Raw genomic sequence first — 22,232 nt, 5'->3', positions numbered from 1 at the left:
TAGTTTTGAGATTGTAGCGTCAACAGCAGGTGCTACTATACAATTTCATAGCCTTAAGAGTGTGCATATCACGAATGCTTGGTCTTGTTGGATTTGTGAGAATCTACTGAATCTACTGGTACCTTGTTTCCCATGTAACAATAAGAAATATACTCAAAACCTGGATTAATCTTTTTAGTCACATAGCACTACTATTATTCTGAACACTACTGTAAATGCATTTGGGCAGCACAGTGGATTAGTGGTTACCATGGTTGCCTCCCAGTGAGAAAGTCCCGGGTTTGATTCCAAACTGGTCCTTTGTGTGTGAAGTTTGTATGTTGTTCCCATAGTTCTTTCTGGGTGCTCCGGCTTCCTCCCAAAGACATGCAGGTTCAATGAACTGATGAGGTGAAACTGACCGTAGGTGTGAGTGAGAGTGTGAATGTGTTTATTTAGATGTGTCAGCCTTGCGATAGACTGGCGGCCTATCCAGGGTGTACCCTGCTTCTCACCCAGTAACAATTGGGATAGCCCCCCCCCCCCCCCCCCCCCCCCCCCCGGCCATGAACGAGAATAAGCAGGTCCAGAAAAGGGATTCATGGAAATACATACAGACTCACCATCAACTTTTCCTGTTAGATTATTTTTCATGATCCAGATCTTGTGACTCACAGAGCTCTGTGTGAGTTTAGTTGAGCAGCTTTCAAAAAAGTGAAGAGCAGAAAAGTTGACTTCTTGTAACTGGATGGCTGTCATGTAAAAAATTTTTTTATTGTATTTACATTTTTGGTGTCTGTGATTAACTCCCCATTCACAAAAACTTCAATAAAATGTGTTAATTGTTTAGTGTTGCCAGTATGTTGTCCAAAAAAATTAATAATTTGGTGTATTTTAACTGTGTGCTGCTCACACCACACGTGGAAGAACAGACACTTCTGGGTGCTTCCCTCGTGCAGGTGGTGTTTATGTTCAATCTTTTAACATGGCTTTTAATCTTTTAACATTTTGCAATGTTAAAGAGCACTGAGCTATTTTCACCACAAATACCAGTTCTTTGGGGACTGATTCAAATCAAAAACACAAAATTCTAACAAAACTATACAGAATTAACATTTCTTTTGAAGGGTGCTGCTCACAGTGTTATCCAAATAATCTATGTAATAATGGTAAAGCTAGCTGATGCTGTAAAACTAAATGTCACAGTGTGTTTTCACAAGTCTCTTGTAATAAAATGTCTACGACACAGAGATGAATAAAATAAGAGTGGCATGTGAATTCTACTGTTTCTTTGGTACATTAGCTGTATTTTCCATGGAAACCTCTTAAGAAAGTGAATCCAAAGCACAAAATGGTTCTGAATCACAGCTCTATCTTGACAACAACAGAAAACGTGTTCAGTCTGCTAACATCTGAACCTAAAATACTCATTTATAAACAGTATGACAATATGTCACATACGACACTTTTTCATTTAAAATAAAACACAAAGTTGAGATTAACTAAGGTCTGGAACGGCTATGCAGACTGCTGAGTCAGATCATTTTATTTTAAAAGAAAATATCGGTAATTACAAGAAAACGAAGGCCTTGAGGAGTCTGCGGCACAGTTTAAAGTCGACGTGACATCTGTTTTATCCGAGCAGGTGTTAGAGTTTCTGTTGGACTCAATGCTCTCAGGATGTCATCATGTTACTGATCTGTGCCGCAGCCTTTCAGTGACAGGGGTTAAAGGGGTATCTGACCACACCTCCATGAAGCTCCACCTCTGCCTCACACCAAGCGATGATGTCACCGCTAAGGTGGCTGCCACAGGAGGCCAAGGTAAAGATGTCGCTGGCACTCAGGACATGTGACCACATATGCAGGTCTGACATCTCGCCTACAAATGACTGAACTGTGTCAAAACGACCTCCAAGAGTGTCCTGAGGAAGAGGAGAACATGTCAAATTTTTTTGCTTTGAGGGTGCCACGTGACAACGGTCAGTCATTGGTTTAGCCAATGCACATCTGACTAATTGGTTGAAATTAAGTTATGTAAAAACAAAACAGTTTTTAATCATGTACATTGAAGAGAATCTCGTATTGTATCTACCTGCTCTTGTCCCAGGATGAACACCCCTCCTGCTTTGATTGCGTGCCAGGGAGATAGATTTGTCCCAGATGCTCTCTGTACCCCGTCTTGGTAGGCCTCCCACTGTCCGTCCCGTGTGGACCAGGTCACACAGACATGGTGCCATTTCATATCGCTCAGAGACAGGGGCAGCGTCACTGCCTGGGGATGGGGAGGTGATGAGAGTGAAGCATTTCAACTCATCTGCCTAAAAGTCTAAAGGGGCACATTTCTCAGGAACGCATTCATGATCCTCGCATGTAGACAGGCAGTGAACTTGAGGTTCAGTTATCTTGCTTAAGCTGTCATGATTCAAACCAACAATTAAGTACAAAATCTATGATTTGGGTGATGATTGATCAGAAGATAAATTCTACCTTTTGAGCTATGATTCCAGTTTAACACTTCTGGTAATCGGTGCCTCATTAGAATCTCAACAAGATAAGTAGGTAGAGATATTTGGTGACATTATTAAAAGTAACTAAAGAATTAGATTGATTAATTTTTTTATGTACTGGTCCTATACCCTGAGGCCCAAAGGACCAGTACTTAGCTCTGGTTTCTGTGGCGTGAAGCACGAGAGTCCTTGACTCTCCGTGGGAAGCACGCCAATCCATTAAAGGTTACTTTCCAGTCATGGTTGCTACCCATTTTACAGCTGGGTGAACTGAGAATGCAGATTAAATGCCTTGTCCAATGACACAGGTAGCACAAGCGGGATTCAAGCCCAGGTCTACATATTGGCAGGCCAGCTCCTTATCAACTGAGCTACAGTACCTGGTCTGCAAAAAAAAATTGGCACCAACAAATAACAATGAACTGAAATGTGTGAAAAATCTGAGTAGTAATAACAATTAGCAAGAGCAATCAGAGATTTCTGACATCCGCCAGTCCAGATCTGGATCATCTCCAAAATTTAATGGAGTCTTCTTCCATGGCCTAATATGTATCAGTGGTGAAAATTTGGTGAGAATCTGTGAAGTAGTTTTGACGTAATCCTTCAAAGCATATATACAGTGAAATCTTAATCCAGATTCGGATCTGGATCACCTCCAAAATTTAGTGGAGTCTTCCATGGCCTAATATATATCCATGGTGAAAATTTAGTGAGAAGCCGTGTAGTTTTAACATAATCCTTCAAAGCATATATAAAGTGAAATCTTGATCCAGAATCCGGATCCGGCTCACCTCCAAAATGTAATGGGTTCTTCCATCGCCTAATCTGTGGTGAAAATTTCATCAAAATCTGTGCAGTAGTTTTGACGTAATCCTGCTAACAGACAGCCAGACAAATAAATAAACGCAGATGATTTTATTACATTCTTGGCGGACGTAATAATAATGATATTTTACCAATATATTCCTGGACCAGTAGGGGTCACAGACCACACTTTGAGAAAGGTCTAGAAGCAGGTTTGCCATAATTATAAGGCACAGCATTTTTGTGCTCAGCTTTATAACACTATGATCACACATTTGTCCGTAAGCTCAGTATGTTTGCTGCTTGGCTGGTGTTTTTTTTTCCTGCCTTACCTTATCGTTGATGAGTAGTTCCATGGGGTTGTTCCCCCACTCAATGAGCACCAGTTCATTGGCCTGTCCAGGGGCAGAGTAAGAAAACGGCGTTCCCAGGCTGGGCCCCAGGCCAGACTTGATCCAAAGACACAAGGTCAAAGCAGAGATCTCCTGCATCAAAGTCCTCTTAACCCTTGCGTGTATGTAGTTTGTTCTCATTGGAAAGCTAATCTGGAAGTCATCTGGACTTTTAGATTTCTTCCTGCTGGATCCTGTTTTCCAACATAATAACATCATTTATATGTTGAATGAAAAAGTAAGAATACAAAGAAACAAAGCAGAATGCATGAATTTGGTGCAGAAATGATGCAGGAGCCTTTAGTGTAGTCTATATTTTTGCAGCACACTCCTGCACACAAAGCATTCTGTGACAAATGTCACTTATTGACTAGTGAATGCTTTACCTGTGAGCTGCAGCTCATTCAGGATTGCCTCCAGTTTATTTGAATGGATTCCTGCTCGGGACCCTGAAGTTCTGTATCCCAAGTGGGAAAGGTAATTGCGGCTGACTGCTTCATTGCTGTGGTGGCTGTCATCATCATCGTCATCACGGCTGCTGTGGTTACCATCTGATTCATGATGGTCATCGTTGTGGCTGTCATCGTGATGCTCTGTGTGGTTCTCCTCAATGTGGCCATCCTTGTGGTCATTGGAATTTCCATCCTCATGGTGATTGTCATCATGATGGCTTCCATTGTCATGGTGACTGCTTTCATCATGATGATGGTCTGGGCTGTTGAGAGCAGCAGAATGATGGTGCAGCTGCTCCTCCAGAATATCGATCTTCCTCTGCAGCAGCTCTTTCAGGGAGGTGGAATAGCTAATTGATGTGTTTCTCTTCTGTTGAAGGAGGGCAGAGTGGAAAATACATTATATATTTATGTCATTTGATGCTTGTCCTTCTGTCGTATCCAACATCAAGTCCACTTTGGTGCAGACACAAACAGCCTTCAGTGAATCACAGGTACTTCTCAACACAAAAATAATGTTTAATAGTCAAGAACATCTTTAAGTCTGCTGGTGGGGCTGTAATTGTAAGTTTCCTTCCAAAGTGGAAGACTGGACTTGTCTGGCCATTGCAATGGACATTATTTATCTGTTATAAGGTTAAATAAAATATACTCACATCTACCCACACTTAATATAGTCAAGTGAGGTGAAGTCTGGGAACTTGTTCTGGTGCTGCAGACAATGGATCCTTCCCCACCTCTCAAAAGTAACCATCTATCAGCTGCAACCAGGTGAATCATGGGCATCACCTTGGCCTTCTCCAGGCACTGGGGCCCTCAACGCCGAGGCGTCTACATGCTAGATCATTCACAGAGAAATGTCCCACATGGCCAAAGTGCCGTAGCTGACGCTCCCTCACAATACTCCTCATCTGAGTCTCTCTCAGTGACGGACTTACTGCAGCCAGTCAACAGATGGACTTTGAAAAATTACAAATACCTGGAAAAACAATTGCGAATCAATCAGGACTTGTGTTTTAATCCAAATATAGATGCAGTTGTAGTTTTTATGTAGGCTTTGCATTTTAATATTGACATGAAATTGATTTCTGATTTCAGGATAATACATGGGACCATCAGTCATTAAGAATTTCAAACTAGTGGTGGTAATGTTTCACCAAAGCACAAATAACAGGAGAAATCAATGAAAGGCATTATAGAAATAGTTATTAAAAATTATTCTGGATCCACATGAAAATCTGGACATCATTTCCTTGAGCTAAGGTCAGTTTCTCCACCAAATGTATGTGAAATCTATTAATGTGTTTTAGAGATATCCTGCTAACAGACAAAATTGCCTCCTTGGTTTAGAGTTGTAAATTAATGATAACAAATTAATGAAATATAGCCACTGACATTACTGCTGAGCAGAATCTTCACTCATATCCAACAGCAGAGTCTAGAAGATGTTTAAGACTATTTCTAGAGATATTTTTCACTCTCAAACAAGGATTGAGTTTTAGCTCTTCCCCTCAGGATGAATGTGGTTTCTGTGGTGCACAGAGCAGTCATTATTTTGTGTAGTTTGCAGTATAAAATGCCTTGAATTGTACGCCGACAATAATTTTGCAGTTTAATGTCTGAATTGTAAATGTTTATTTGTATGTTTGCTTTGTAATTTTTTTGTTTAGTTTTTTAATCCTCTACTGTGAAGTTACATATTTTCAGCTGCATCTGTTGGTTTGTTTGTCACAAGATTCAAAAGATAATGTTTCGTTTTCTTTACAAACGGTTGAGTGGGACACGAGCCAAGGAAGAACCTGTCTGCAGATCCATGGTCCAGGGGCAGCCCCAGAAAATAGCTTCAATTATCATCATAACAGTGAGAACTGGGGTTTGTTTTATGTGATCACTTTCTAATTAAATTGAAATCTCACCTCACCATAAAGAACAAAAAACTGGTTAACCATAAGTAGATTATAGTGTGATAAGGATGCAGAAATAGATCAAAATTAAACCCAACACAATGTAAAGTACCAGATGACAGAAATAAAAAAATAAGATCCTTGAAGCATTTTCAACAGTAACACATTTTGGGGTGTCATAATCCAACCCCTTGTCCACGTCGTGACACCTGGATGAAGGATCAAGTAGGGGATTTCTAGGCATAGGCCTGTTGGAATGAAATATGGTGGGGACCTTGTGTGCCACGTGGCCGCTATGGTAGCCAGGAAGGCCCAATAGGAACCCTGAAAACAAGGCGGCTAACAGGGTTCTGGTGGAACAAGAAGTCCTCAACAGCAGATCAGGCGGAGGAGGTTTTGGTTTGCAACCCAACAGCTGTGAATGTGGATGAAGGCTGCAGCAGGTCCTCAGACCCCGATCATCTGGGATTTCCCAGGCATCGGGCCAGGCTAAAGATATGTCTGTTTGTTGGCGTACAACGACATTCTCTTGTTAAACAAACCGACGCACAGGCATCTGTCGATCAACAACCGGATGAAGATATCCTGTCCGGGAATCGATCAAGAGACAATCTACCTCACCACCGGGGGATTGCCACGACAACAACAACAACAAAATTTAGTAGAGAAGCTTGAATCTTCGACTGGACTGGGTTGCTTGACGCGAGGACGTTTTGCTTCAAATCGCAAAAGCTTCCTCAGCTAAAATTCTTGCTCTGGTAGTCTGAGGACAAGGAAGTTAAAATCTTAGCCAGAGAGAAGAAATGGTTTGAGAGAGGGGTGAAGGAGGCATTCTATGTGAAACAGTTGAAACCCAGCCTTAACCGGGGAGGGGGTCTGAGACACGTTTTGTCCCGTTTACAATAGCAGTCCCCTGCCAATAACAGTCTGCCTCTTGGTAGGAGGGGTCTGGTTAGGTTTAAAACTCCAGCTTTTGTGGCTTCTGTTTGTTCTTCTCGACAAGGGTCAGACAGAAGTCAGACTACCAGAGCAAGAATTTTAGCTGAGGAAGCTTCTGAGATTTGAAGCGAAATGTCCTCGTGTCAAGCAACCCAGTCCAGTCGAATATTCAAGCTTCTCTACTATGGAAACCACCTGGACAACTGAGAGCCTACACAGAAACAACAAAATTTGTTTAGATTTTTCTTGACCCAGGAACTATCAATCTACAAATTAAGTTAAAAATTAAATTATATTGCTTTAAATCAGAGAACAGTGGCAATGACATAACTGCCAACCTCCTCTGTGGGCTGGTAGAGGTACGAATCCTGTAATGTGAAATGCAGTAGTCAGCATGATACGTGTCTGTCTGTCGTGCTCTCTCATAGGTAATCCAGGCTCTGTCCTGGTGCCTGCTGTGATTACAAGTCCGTCAAGGAAGATCGTGGTAATTAATGATGATCTTAGACCCATGTGTCCACCGTCCACCCCCCCCCCCCCCCACACACACACAGAAGCACAGCTCCTGACATCTGTCTGTGATGCCGAGCTAAAGAACACACACAAGAGAAATACATGCGAGGAAGAAGTAATTGAACAGAAGACGGGTACCCCTGTATGAGCTGCTCTAACTTTGTGCTTCAGTCTGTGCGTCCATGACATCACCACATCAAACACTGACGACGTCCACGTATGAATGAGCCTGCTGTGGCTCATAGGTGTCCACTGAGGGACATCAGGCAAAGCAGCTCCCTTGTCCATGTGGTGATGAAGTGAGTCATTGCTCCTGATTCATTTGTCTTAAGTACTTAATGAACATAGTAATACTTTGGGTGAGGCTTGATTTATTAACAGTGTAAAAAAGAAACAGCATTAAATGCACACCGCACGTAACATTCATCCCTCTTTCTAATGTGCTCTCATTTAAATGGTAGATGGATTGCATTTATATAGCGCTTTTCCATCTGCATCATATGCTCAAAGCGCTTTACGATTATGCCTCATATTCACACAAACACACTCACACATCATGCAGACAATGAAGCACCAGCAAAGAGTCCAATTACTCATTTTCTTGGTCCAACAACAACAACAAAACTGGGAAAAGGAAATGACAAGAAAAAGCGTCGGAGCTTCACTGATGAAAAGTGGAAAATTAAACAAACAAACAAACAAAAAAGCCCCAACAAAGTGTCCGAGCATCAATGATGAAAAGTGAAAAATTAAAAAAAATCAAAACACACAAATAAACAAAAAACAACGTGTCGAAGCTTCACTGATGAAAAGTGGAAAAAACAAAAAAAGCCCCAACAAAAGTGTCTGAGCATCAATGATGAAAAGTGAAAAATTTAAAAATCAAAACACAAGCAAACAAACAAACTGATGAAAAGTGGAAAATTTAAAAAAATCGAAACAAAAAAACAACAAAGTGTCTGTTGTGTACTTGTTACACTATAAAATTAAACGGTGAGGCATATTTACGGGTGAACACTTTGTATGTGACTTTTATTCTCCCACTCACATACTACACTGAAGAACAGACTCGACATATCAAATACTGATGCGCCCTCTTAGGGTGAACTAATCGATCAATGATGATCCCAGATCATTCTAACAACATACTACATCCTCCCTTTTTAAGCATGAGAGTCATCTTTAACTTTAACATCACAAGAAATAACTTCTGCATTAAGCATTTTAAATGATATCCTTATACTGTAAAAACAACGTTTGAATCACATTACATAAATGAAGTCTTTTAAAAATGTTTTTTTTTCTTCTTTCTCTTTTTTCTTTTTCTTTTCATGTTTTTTTTAGACACTTGATTTTCTGTTCTTCTATCTCTGTTTCCTCTTTTTTATTTCAGTCACTCTGTTGATTATAAAGATATGGAAGTAAAAAAATTAACTCAACTGAAACACGTAAATGTAAACAAAGTCAGAACTTCAATAATCTGTAACCTGGACCTAAGTATTATGTTAACTCATAGTCCCTGAACTTTGTAGGCATCTTCACAAGTCTCCCACTTCTGGTGCTGTGTGTGGGAGCAGCTGAAGTGGGGTTGTTTGGTTCACAGGTGGGAGTGCACTGGTCTGTCCTCTCTGTGAAGCGATGGCTTGCTCCAGCATTTCATCGTCGTCTTCTCTGTGTAGACTGGGGTGGATTCTCCTCAGATGACGTCGGTTTCTCCGGAATGTGACACCACTGGGAGTCTGTACACTGTATGCACGTGGTTCCACTCTTTTGCTTAGGACAGTAGCTGGTTCCCAGCCAACACGTGTTGCCATGTGAACTGTAGTACCAGGAGCAAACTGGCAGAGTCTTTGTGTTGTGGTTGTAGTAGTGCTCCTGCCTGGCTTGTAGGTGTTTCAGCCTAGAGTGAAATCCATGCGGGACAGCTGGTTGCAGGACAGCTGTGGAGCTTGGCAAGGTGCTTCGCAGTACTCTTCCCATCAGGACTTGTGCTGGTGAAAATTCTGTGCCAGTCACTGGAGTGTTTCATAGTGACAGGAGAGCTAAGTGTGGGTCTGTGCCAGTCTGTGTTGCCTTTTTAAGTGCATGCTTTACTGTCCTTACCATTCTCTCTGCAAGGCCCTTTGATTGTGGATATCCAGGGCTGGAGTGGACAAGCTTTATGCCCCATGATGACGCAAACTGTCTCATTTCAGAGCTGGCGAAAGGAACATGATCGCTTACCAACTGTTTTGGGATTCCATGTCTGGCGAAGACGGTCTACATCTTGCGTATGACTGTGTAGGTGGTTTTGTCAGGTAAGTGGAGCACCTCTGGGTATTTTGACATGTAATCCACCATCAGGAGATATGACTGTCCGTGTAGCTCAAAGATGTCAGCCCCAATCTTCAGCCTTGGCAGCTCAGGTACCTCATGTGGAATCAGAGGTTCTTTGTGATTCTGTGGCTGGAGTTGTTGGCATGGGCCGCAGCTTTCCACCATGTGTTCAATGTCATGCGTCATACCTGGCCAGTACATCACTTTTTTTGCCTGTGCTTTCATCCGCTGTATCCCCTGGTGTGCGAGGTGCAGTCTGTCAAGCATCAGCTGCTTCACACTCTGTGGGATCACAATCCTGTCACCAGTCATCAGTATGCCATCCCTGATGCTGATGGAGTTTCGCATAGGCCAGTACTGGTGTAGATTGATGGAAACACTGCTCCGTCGTCTCGGCCAACCTTTGTTGTGTAGCTCCATCACCTGTTGCAGTACGTTGTCTGTCGCCGTGGCCACCTTGAGCTTTGAGAGAGTGTCTGCGTCGAGTGCACCTGTGGCTTCCATTGCATGCACTACTTTCTCCTCGAACAGATCCTCTTTCGCATCATCCTTGCAGTCAGTGGCAACAGCGTGGGGCAGGGTATCAGCAACGTGCATGTCCTTGCCTGCAGTGTAGGTTATTCTCAGGTCATACCGTTGGAGCTGCAATAGCATGCGCTGAAGTCGTGCTGATGCCTTGCTCAGATGCTTTTTGAAGATGACTTCTAGTGGCTTATGGTCTGATTGTACAGTCACTGTGTTACCATAGACATACTGGTGAAAGCGCTTGGTTGCAAAAGCTATTGTCAGCAGCTCTTTCTCTATCTGAGCATAATTCTTCTCAGACTCTGTGAGTGCTCGTGAAGCATAAGACAGTGGCCTACCTTCCTGCAGCAGACAGGCGCCGAGTCCGTCTTTTGATGCGTCGCACTGTATGGTGAGTGGCTTGCTCTGGTTGAAGAACTGGAGTACTGGGGCCTGCCTAACGTCGGTCGTGAGCTTGTCTAGTGCAGCAGTGTGTTCATGGCTCCAGTGCCAGGCAACATCTTTTCGTAACAGCTCTCTGAGTGGGCTTGTGATCATGGCTTCGTTTGGGATGTATTGGCAGAGATACCTTGTCATTCCCAGTAGCCTCTGTAGTCCTTTCTTGTCCTCAGGCTGCGACATGTTTCTGATGGCTAACACCTTGGACTCGTCCGGCTTCACACCCTTCAAGGTGACAACATGTCCCATGTATCTGACTGAGTCCACCTTGTTTTGAATTTTCTCTTTGTTGAATTTGATGTTGTTTCTCTGTGCAGTGTCCATGACTTCCTGCAGAATGGCATCATGCTCTTCCTCAGACGCAGTGGCGATGATCATGTCGTCTGCAATTATATGCACTCTTTCAACGTTGCCGAATGTCTCACAGTTTTTTTTGTTGGAAAACCTCGCTGGCGGACTTAATGCCAAAAGGAAGTTTCTTAAAGTGAAACCTGCCCCACGGTGTGCCGAATGTGCAGAGCATTGAGGAGGGCTTGTCCAGTCTCACTTGCCAGTATCCATCCTTTTAAGATGGAGAAGATGGTTTTCCCTGACAGCCTGTGGAGTACTTCTTCTGGGGTAGGTATTGAGAAGTGTTGTCTGTTGATCGCCTCATTCAGGTCACGAGGGTCCAAGCACACCCTGAGCGACCCGTTTTTCTTCTCTGTAATGACAAGGCTATTTACCCATTCTGTGGGCTCTGTCACAGGTGCGATGACATCTCTTTCTACGAGTTCTTCCAGCGTGGTTTTCAGCCTGTCCATGACAGCGATGGGGATTTTCCTGCAGCCGTGCACTACTGGGGTCACATGTGGGTCTGTGTGAATGTGATGCACCCCGGGAAACTGTCCCAGACCACTGAAGACGGAGGGGTAGGAGTCCACTAACTCCTCTTTTGTGGCTGGTGTCTTGACTGGGATGGTCTCCATTCTTTTCACCAGCTTCAGCTGTTCACATGCATCTCTGCCTAATATTGGAGTGGAGGAGTACTTGGTAATGAAGAACTGAAGATCTGACTTCATCCTGGCCACATCACAGGTAAGACTCACGGTGCCTTCTGGCTTCAGACGTGTTCCTCCATAAGCCACGATAGCTATGCGGGTGGGCTGCAGCTGATGAGGACCCGGAATCTCCTGCAAAATGCTCAGAGGGAGCACATTCGCGTCTGTCCCAGTGTCCAATTTAAACTTGACCTCTGTGTTTTGTATTTTGGCTGTTGTGTACCACGCATTATCCTGCTGACTGTTTTTGGGTCCAGCACAGGACATAGTCCCTATGAACACAGATTCAACCTCAAGACCATGCACGCCTCGGGCAGTGGCTCCTCTATCTTGTGTTGATGCGCACATCTTCGCGTAGTGGGTCCTCTTGTTGCAGTTGTGGCATATGACGCCAAACGCTGGACATTGACAAGGTTTATGCACCCCGCCACACTTTCTGCATGTGTTTACGTTCGCTGCTTGTGCCTTTGTTTTTTCTTGTGGTCTTGGCTTTTATTTCATGCCTGCTCTCCCCTTCTCTGAGCTAACTGACACCTTGTGAAGAGCCTCCACTGATGCCTCTGGCATTTCATACATTTCTGGCGAATTTCCATCACGAACTGGTCAACGTTGACTCCTTCTGGCATGGGTACTGACCAAAACTGATGGCGCTCGAACACGATGTTCTTCTTTGGAATGCAGTATTTTCTGAAGGCATCCAGTATATCTTTGAGTGTAGGTTCACCAGGTTGACCATCCACTTCCTCTGTTTCGACATCGAGGGTGTTGTAGATCTCTAACGCATCCTCACCGACCGTGTGTAGCATGATGGCAATCTTCACCGGTTCATCCTTCTCGTCCGCACCCATAGCTGTCCTGTACAGCTGGAAACGTTGCTCCCATCGGCGCCAATTCTCGCTAAGTTTGCCTGTTAGCATTAGCGGTGCAGGTGGCTTGAACTGGTCCATGCTAACGTTGACGTTCGGTCACTCGATGTAAACGTAAAACTAAACTTTCTGGTGTCTCGTGTCTCATGTGGATGAAGAAAAAACCTCTTCTGATGCCATGTTGTGTACTTGTTACACTATAAAATTAAACGGTGAGGCATATTTACGGGTGAACACTTTGTATGTGACCTTTATTCTGGCGCTCACATACTACACTGAAGAACAGACTTGACATATCAAATACTGATGCGCCCCCTTAGGGTGAACTAATCGATCAATGATGATCCTAGATCATTCTAACAATATACTACAGTGTCCGAGCCTCACTGATGAAAAATGGAAAATTAAAAAAATCAAAACACACCTACAAACAAACAAAAAAAAGACCCAACAAAGTGTCTGAGCCTCACTGATGAAAAATGGAAAATTAAAAAAATCAAAACACACAAACAAACAAAAAAAAAGCCCCAACAAAGTGTCCGAGCCTCACTGATGAAAAGTGGAAAATTAAAAAATCAAAACACACAAACAAACAAACAAACAAAAAAGCCCCAACAAAGTGGCAGAGCCTCACTGATGAAAAGTGGAAAATTAAAAAAAATCAAAACAAACAAACAAAAAAATAACAAAGTGTCCGAGCTTCACTGATGAAAAGTGGGAAAGAAAACTACAAACTGTGTCCGAGCCTCACTGATGAAAAGTGGAAAATTAAAAAAATCAAAACACACAAACAAAAAAACCAAAAACAACAAAGTGTCCGAGGCTCATTGATGAAAAGTGGAAAATTAAAAAAATCAAAACACAAAAACAAACAAAAAAAACAACAAAGTGTCTGAGCCTCACTGATGAAAAGTGGAAAATTAAAAAAATCAAAACACACAAACAAAAAAAAACAACAAAGTGTCCGAGCCTCATTGATGAAAAGTGGAAAATTAAAAAAATCAAAACACACAAACAAAAAAACAACAAAGTGTCTGTGCCTCACTGATGAAAAGTGGAAAATTAAAAAAATCAAAACACACAAACAAAAAAAAAAACAACAAAGTGTCCGAGCCTCATTGATGAAAAGTGGAAAATTAAAAAAATCAAAACACACAAACAAAAAAACAACAAAGTATCCGAGCTTCACTGATGAAAAGTGGAAAATTTAAAAAAACACACACAAACAAAAAATTAAGTACAGTGTCTGAGCTTCACTGATGAAAAGTGAAAAAAAAAAACACAAACAAAAAACATCAAAACAATTTCATCAGTATTTGCACAATTGCAAAATGTTGTAATTCCTGTTTGTGTACACCACCACAATGGGGCTGAAATGACTCAGTGTGTGTGTGTGTCTGTGTGTGTGTGTCGTGTAAAATTTCATCTTAAAATCTCACATTAATCATTGAAGAATTACAGTTGTTTTTTGTATATGTAGTCCTTGCATTTTCACAGCCTATAAGTTATTGGACAAACTTTTACAGCCAGTTTTTCTTGAGATGTCCCCTGACATCTCAAGAAAATGTCTTTTGTTTACTTAACAAAATGTCTGCCCACATTTTACTAGTTGTTTTTTTTTTCCTTTTCATTGTAATATTCACATTCAGATTCAGAAAATTTTATTGCACGTTAAAGTTCAAAAGTTTGCGTCTCCTGTCACTCACCTGCAGGTTGTCCACCCTCTCCTTCAGCGCCTGCAGCATCCTCTCCATCTGCTCTGGTGATGATGTTATGTTCACTGGGGTCACATGTTTGTGCGCCCCCTGGTGGTTGCTGCCATGCCATCCATCAGATCTTTCCTCCCCCACAGAGAAGTAGTGCATTGAGTCTGGCATGATGTTTCTGTTTCCATGGTGACCTTGGAGGTTGCTGTAGTGGCCATTGTCGGTGTGTGTGTGTGAACTGTCCACTCCTAAGTGATGAGAGTGTGAGGGTGGGCTCTGGTGGTCATTGTGAGATGTCATGCCCCGCCCAAAGCCTTCGCACAGGGTGAGCTTGGCGGTCAGCTCTCTTATGGTCTCCCTCTGGTCGAGGATGGTCTCTTTTGTTGAAGAAGGCTCTCCCTGAGGTGGAGGATGGTGGCTTTAGCCTCTTCGCTTGCCCCCCACCAGCCCGTAGGCAGTGCGCTTTGACGCCGTGGTCCGCCCATACCTGCTGCCCCGACACCCGGCCCTGCAGTTGGGAAGCAGGCAGGGTCTATGTCCGCTGGAATGGGAGTGCAGACAAAGTGCGGATGGGCCACGTAATCATAGTTTGACCCTGTACTGGCAGAAACAGGGCAGCAGAGGAGTGACAATACAGAAACCAAAAAAGCAGCAAAGAAGGTGATCTGAGATCTCTTCATGTTCTCCATCCACAGCTCAACAGACACCAAGGAGCTTCACTTCAAAATGTGTGAGGCCAGTCGATGTTTAGCTTGTGTTGACTTCTTTGTTGTAATGGAGACATCAGCAAGCAGAGAAACAAAAAAGAGCCTCATTAATGCCCCGTCTGTGTACCGGACCAGTGGCTGAAATTACACAACAGAGTTTTATTGTTGCGTGTTGAGAGAATTCTTTAGTCATCTTGATGTCATCTCGTCTTTCGCCTTATGTCAGAAAAAAAAAAAATTAACCCTGAAAAACAAAACATTAAATGTTAAATATAGATCTAATTGTAGTAAGACCACGAAACACCTTCACAATAATGCAGTTCAACTTTTTTGAGACCATTTCAGAGAGGAGCTGATTTCACTTTGTTGTATTTTGAAAGGTGGATTCATCAGGGCCATTGGCATCGAGACCGAAATATCTCTTTTTTGTTGCTCTAGAGTGTTTTTTTGACTGCCTGACTCTTTTATTCCCTGAGTAATAGTAAGTCCCTTCAGCTGCTTCCTTGTTTGCACTCGGGGTCACCACAGCAGATCCAAAGTGGATCTGCATGTTGAATTGGCACACGTTTTATGCCAGATACAACTCCACATTACATAGAGAAGTGTGGCAGAGGTGGGGTTTGAACCAGAAACCTTCCACACTGAAACCAAGTGCACTAACCACTTGGCCACCCCCCTGCCTATATCTTTTACTTCATGAGCCTAAAAGCTAATTTTGACCGAATAGTTTGCCCAGTTTTTTTTAAATACTTTTTGCACACTTTCTATAAATACTAGAAGCTTCATTTCACTTCTCAAATATCAGTGTGTTCATCTGCTATTTAACTGAAATTTCTGGTCCAGACAACCGATGATTTATAAAGGAAAATTATGAGGGGTGCCCAAACTTTTGCATACAGCTGTACATAACTATTCACACCCTTTGCTCAATACTTTGTTGATGCACCTTTGGCAGCAATTACAGCCTCAGGTCTTCTTGAATATGATGCCACAAACGTGGTGCACCTATCTCTGGGCAGTTTTACCCATTCCTCTTTCCAGCACCTCTCAAGATCCATCAGGTTGGATGGGGAGCGTTGGTGCACAGCCATTTTCAGATCTCTCCAGAGATGTTCAGTAGGATTCATGTCTGGGCTCTGGCTGGGCCACTCAAGGACATTCACAGAGTTGTCCTCAAGCCACTCCTTTGATATCTTGGCTGTGTGCTTAGGGTCATTGAAAGATGACCCGTTGCCCCAGTCTGAGGTCAAGAGCGCTCTGGAACAGGTTTTCATCCAGGATGTCTCTGTACATTGCTGTATTCATCGTTCCCTCAATCCTGACTAGTCTCTCAGTTCCTGCCCCTAAAAACATCCCCACAGCATGATGCTGCCACCACCATGCTTCACTGTAGGGATGGTGCCTGGTTTCCTCCAAACATCACTCCTGGCATTCACACCAAAGAGTTCAATCTTTGTCTCATCAGACCAAAGAATTTTGTTTCTCATGGTCTGATAGTCCTTCAGGTGCCTTTTGGTAAAGTGTGGGATCTTATATATAGACAGGTGTGTGTCTTTCCAAATCATGTCCAATCAGCTGAATTTACCCCAGGTGGACTCCAATTAAGCTGCAGAAACATCCCTGAGCTCAATTTTGAACTTTGTGGCAAAGGCTGTGAATGCCTATTTACATGTGCTTTCTTAGTTTTTTATTTTTAATAAATTTGCAAGAATCTCAAAATAACTTTTTTCCACATTGTCATTATGGGGAATTGTGTGTAGCATTTTGAGGAAAAAGCCGCTACCATATTAAATTTGATGTAGTTTGCCATGACAACAGAGAGAAACTGAGATGTTCACTGTGTGTTTGTGTCAGAGGGTAGGTGACCTCTCCCAGCGCCACATGTCCTTCATTATACAGGGTCGACATTTTGAAATGGCACATGTGATGTGGCAGCTAAACCTCAATGACCACCTGTTGCTCAGCTTCTCCAATAAAGTGTTTGTGTGTGTGTGTGTGTGTGTGTGTGTGTGTGTGTGTGTGTGTGTGTGTGTGTGTGTGTGTGTGTGTGTGTGTATATATATATATACACACACACACACTGTCATGTGTAAATTATGCAACAGTCAAAACAGACAAATATGACATTAAAAAGCAAAACATCAGTCTTCTTCTTGTTTTAATTCAAAAACTTAGTTGCTTCAACTGAAAATTGATTTTTTATTTTTTAAAACTATAATGCTGTTTCCAGTCTAAAGAGGAAAATGACCTTTTCTGTGAAGCTCTGTGTTGTGTTTGTTGAGTTTCACAGGGTTTAGAAGAGTGACAGATGGTCCGGCTACAAAACAGCGTCACACCCAATCTGAAGTGACTTTATCACCAACACCATGTTAAGCAGTTAACCTAATTGCTTATAGTTGTACTACATTAACCAGAGATAAGCGGACACACTGTGTATGTGTGTGTGCACGCACGTGGTAATCCATCAGTCCCGGTGGTCACTGGGGTTGTGCACTGTTGCCTGCACCATATGTTCAAAGTAAATATTTAAGTAGTGCGATTAGTCCTCATTTATTAGCTGACAGTTGTATTTAAACTTGTGATTCAACATGCATGCACACACAACACAAAATACTGGGGGGGGGGGCATTCCTGCTAAACGTATTAAAACTATTAGAAGATCAAATTATCTCTATGTTGTTTTCTACAACTTGGTAAGATGTGTTGGTCAGGAAGAACAAAGTGTAAAGTACACACACTATACTGTACATGCAGTATCCTTTGTATATTTGTGTGTAACTGTTTCATTGTTCCCACCTTATGATGTAGAAACTTTATCACCTAACTCACTCTTAAGGGTCTTTTGGATGGCTGTTATAATACATGTATTAAATAAAGTATCCTGATCAAATGATTCATCAGAAGAGCAGCAACTTAAATGCCACTTAATACTTCTTCAAATTATTGATTAAAAACAGCTGCTTTTCAGAATGCTTTTGTTTCTTTGAAATAACACAGTAAAGCTGACCTGCATCCACTCTGACCGCTTCACATCGTAATGATCTTATTACAAGAAGAAAAAACATATAAAATCTATAAAAACATGTTTTTTCTTTCCTTTAATATTACACCTGAAAACGAGGTTTCAAATACTTAAAGTCACATTATTTTGCAATACGAGTATTATTTAAACAGCTGTCATTATTTAATGCCTACAGCTATTTGTGCTTCCTGAATTTTTAAAAATCATGTAGCTGCTGTGACAAACAGAAATGTGTAAAACTACTACTTTCAAGCACTGATGTTTACAAGATACAAGTTCAAAGTGATGCATTTTTCTCTCCCCTCTAGTCACAATAAATTTCATTATTGCTGTGCAGAAATTACATTCTATGCAATCAAATAAGATCATATGAATGATAAAAATGTTAAGTACAAAGTGGATTTGTGTATTTATAATAATAATAATAAGAAGAAGAAATAACTGTTTTTCCCTCCTTCTGCAAAAAAGGGATGTCTTTGTGCAACACACTTAGAGCTTTGTGATGCCATAAATGTCTGTTTTTGAAATACAGGAAAACAAAAGGAAAAGTTGAGATAAATTAAAATATTTAGAAAGGCGTCCAAATCTGCTGTTCCATAAGACAATGATGATGTGATGATGTCCACAAAGCGTCATCACAGCCATCCACTGATTTGTGAGTTACTGTGTAAACAGACATAACATCCACCTTCCTCCTTCAGTTAGTGCACGTATACACCAGTCAAACATTTCCAGTTACTTGGATCAACACAAATGAATTCGGCTTTCTTTCAGAAGTTTATTATCATATAAATAAAAATGGACAAAAACAGAACAGCTGCATCCCGAATTAAATAGCTGCACACATGGAATAAACATTTGAAATGAGTTCTTACCTCAGAGTCTCTCAGTGAAACTACGTTTGTCCACACAGATTTACTCCACATACACGTGCTCAACTCATTATATCCCTTTTCATTTTCTCTCTCTCTCTCTCTCTCTCTCTCTCTCTCTCTCTCTCTCTCTCTCTCTCTCTCTCTCCCCCTTTTCACCTCCTCCCTCTGCTTTGTTTTGGCTCATCACTGTGTCCCACTCAGATCATCTGTATGTGTTGACATTTTTAGTTTTTCACTTTTTAAAAAAATTTTTTGGCCGCACTTTTATTGTTTTAGAAATGTCTTTGACCATATTAATCTGCTATGACAAAAATCATGAATATTTCTATTCCTGATGTACAAAGAACATGGATGCACAAACGGCTCACCTCGATTTGACCACAGGCATAACTGGCCTAATTAATTCCACGTCGCTCTGTCTGGCCGAGAGGACAGCAGACGGATGCATGTGTCAGGTCAGAGGAAGAGACACAACAAATCCAAATTCAAATTTGGAGCGCAATGCTGTAGAGCCATTCACATTAACATTATATAAATAAAGATTAAAATTTAAAAATTAAATAAGGATTTCAGACACACTGGTGTGTGTCAGCACCAAGACTGTTTACCCAGTCAGCTGCACACATTCAATAAGAAAACATTCAGAGTACAGTACTACCAGTAATACTGGTAAATGGACTGCATTTATATAGCACTTTCCATGTATATCAAAAGCTTTACAGTGATGCCTCACATTAATACACACTGATGTCAGGGTGCTGCCATGCAAGGTGCTCACTACACACCAGGAGCAATTTGGGGATTAAGGACCTTGCCCGAGTGATTTTCCGGCCAGATGGGGGTGTGAACCAAGTATCTTCTGGTCTCAAGCCCACTGCTTAACCACTAGACCAAGAGTGGGCAACTTGTTCCAGAAAGGGGCAAGAGGGTGCAGGTTTTCTTTGCAGCCAGTGACTCCACAAGTTGCCCACCCCTGCACTAGACCATCACCTTCCTGTGACTACTACCACTACCACTACTACTACTACTACTACTACTACTGCTGCTGCTGCTACTACTAGAGCAGCGTCTTTGCTGAGGTCTGCATTCTACTGAGTGCAGACCCCTAGCTGATGCAGGTGGTTGCATCCTGGCCTGCTTTCTTCACTCTGATTGTGGCACAAAAGGACGCTGTCCCAGAAAAAAAGTGGACTAACATTCAACTGTGTGATTCAAACTCAAATTGTTGCCTGTTGGTGGACAGACGGCTTTTTTTTTTTTTTTTTTTTTGTCAGACTGTACAATAAAACTATGAAAACATTGACACATTGACTGCAGATCTAGGCAAGTCCTTTTTAGTTCAATAGGTCAGTGAGTTCACCTGTCAGCCAATCTCCTTATCATGTGTGATTTAGGCCCAGAGGAAATGAGCTGAGACAAACAGACTTATGGCTGCGATCCAAACAGACAAGACCACAGACGCTCCGTGCTGATTCCTTCACTACAGGAGCGAGTGGCCCAGAAACCTGTGAAGCAGACTGGTTTGCTATGGCTGGAAAAAAGGAGGCGGCTCTGTTGGCAGGCGACGCCATGAGACATGATCCCAGACAGTCTGCTTCTGAGCAAATATACTTTGATGTTAAATTTTCATGTAGCTTTGGCTTGTGTGACGTCAGGCCTCAGTGGTGTTTGTGATTAGACAGAGACGAGACATGCAGCAGTGATGAGGCAGAGTCTGTGTTTGCAAAGATGACAAAGCAACATGTGGACCTAAAATAGTTTAGAGCTGACATAGTGGCTGTCCTAGAAATCTTATTGGCTTGTCTTAGTTTGACAAAGTTTTTGTATTTTGTGAGTATTTTGATCTACACTGTCCAGTCTGAGTCTGTGCACGTTGCTTTACAGGCTACATAAGGTGACGTCTCATTATCGCCCCCTACTGGGGCAAAATGTGTTATTGCACCAATATGGTTCAATTGATAGGTTTTGTTTTTTCTTTTACTTGAAACAAATCTGGCTTCATTACAGTATATAAAAAATATTAATTGCACAGGAAAAAAATAATTTTCTATATCATGATGTAATCAAGCAATAATATAAAAGTCATAATAATACCTTTCATAAGTACGCACATCTTTCAACATGTTCACAAAGTTAAAGAAGAATCTCCTAATTAGTGAATTTATCTTGCAAAGGGACAAAAAACTATTTTAAAATTATGTAACCAAATCTCTTCCATTAAATTTCATGATAACTGAATATATTAGGAACATTCTCTATCTGTCATGTATAATGTGTAACAAACTGCCAAATTTAGTGGTTTCTTGTCCAGGTGATTCTGATCACTTAACTTTGATCTTGATTGTTGATATTGATTGGTAAGCTTGGAGAATATGGACCATTCACTCTTGATTATAATCATTCATCTTTGACACTGATTGCATAGCTCTTTGATTACTGGATTTTTTCCCCAAATTGCTAATCTTTTCTCCTTAACGTTGATCCTAATCCTCTGTGTTTCTGACTACTCATCTTTGATTCTCATCACTTATCTATGATCCTGATTGCTGAGCTTTGATCCTGATTGCCATACTTCAAAATGGGCCACTGACTATTGATGCTAATTTATCTTTCAGTGGTAAATGGACTGCATTTATATAGCACTTTTCCATCTGCATCAGACGCTCAAAGCACTTTACACATCAATGCCTCACATTCACACCGATGTCAGGCTGCTGCCATGCAAAGAGCCCACTACACATCGGGAGTAACTAGGGATTAAGGACCCTGCCAAAGGGCCCTTAGTGATTTTCCGGTCAGGCTGGGATTTGAACCGAGGATCCTCTGGTCTCAAGCCCAATGCTTAACCACGAGACCATCACCTCCCCTAATTTATCTTTCATTATGATTGCTAAAAGTAGCTCTGTAATCATGAACTTTGATCCTAATTTGCTGAACTTTGATGATATTTCATGAACCTTGATCCTAACCTTTGATCCTGATTGCTGAAATTTGATCCTAACACTCATTTCTTATCATAATCATTGACCTATCAGTGGTTGACAAACCTGGTTCTCAAGTATCACCTAACCTACAGATTTTCCATCTCTCCCTGCTCTTTCACAAGATGTTCATCTTATTCAAGTGTCTGTTAGTATTTGACTGGCTGAGCACAGCAGGGACAGTGTAGGTTAGGTGGTACTTGAGGACTGGAATGAGAACCACTGACCTACATCTATAATCCTGACTGTTGATTCTGATTGCTC

At 41.8% G+C, this 22,232-nt stretch overlaps 1 protein-coding gene and 1 long non-coding RNA gene across 2 annotated transcripts in view; both read right to left on the bottom strand.

Moving 5' to 3' along the window:
• Positions 1–1,537: 1,537 nt before the first annotated feature.
• On the bottom strand, positions 1,538–15,221 carry LOC117514287 (neuronal pentraxin-1). Its single transcript, XM_034174669.1, is given in 6 exon segments — positions 1,538–1,903; positions 2,074–2,253; positions 3,625–3,878; positions 4,071–4,506; positions 14,384–14,766; positions 14,769–15,221. Coding segments are annotated over 6 exon segments (1,767 nt in total). The 5' UTR covers positions 15,073–15,221; the 3' UTR covers positions 1,538–1,693.
• Positions 15,222–15,354: 133 nt separating this feature from the next.
• Positions 15,355–22,232, bottom strand: part of LOC117514309 — a 28,428-nt gene continuing 21,550 nt past the window's right edge. The window contains exon 3 of the long non-coding RNA XR_004561851.1: positions 15,355–15,368. This is a non-coding gene — a long non-coding RNA (uncharacterized LOC117514309). The remainder of the gene's footprint in view (positions 15,369–22,232) is intronic.

This window comes from Thalassophryne amazonica, chromosome 7 (assembly GCF_902500255.1).
Source record: "Thalassophryne amazonica chromosome 7, fThaAma1.1, whole genome shotgun sequence".
In the NCBI taxonomy this organism is placed as follows: domain Eukaryota; kingdom Metazoa; phylum Chordata; class Actinopteri; order Batrachoidiformes; family Batrachoididae; genus Thalassophryne; species Thalassophryne amazonica.
The sequence above is the reverse complement of the archived record's forward strand: the minus strand, read 5'-3'. Positions and strand labels throughout refer to the sequence as shown.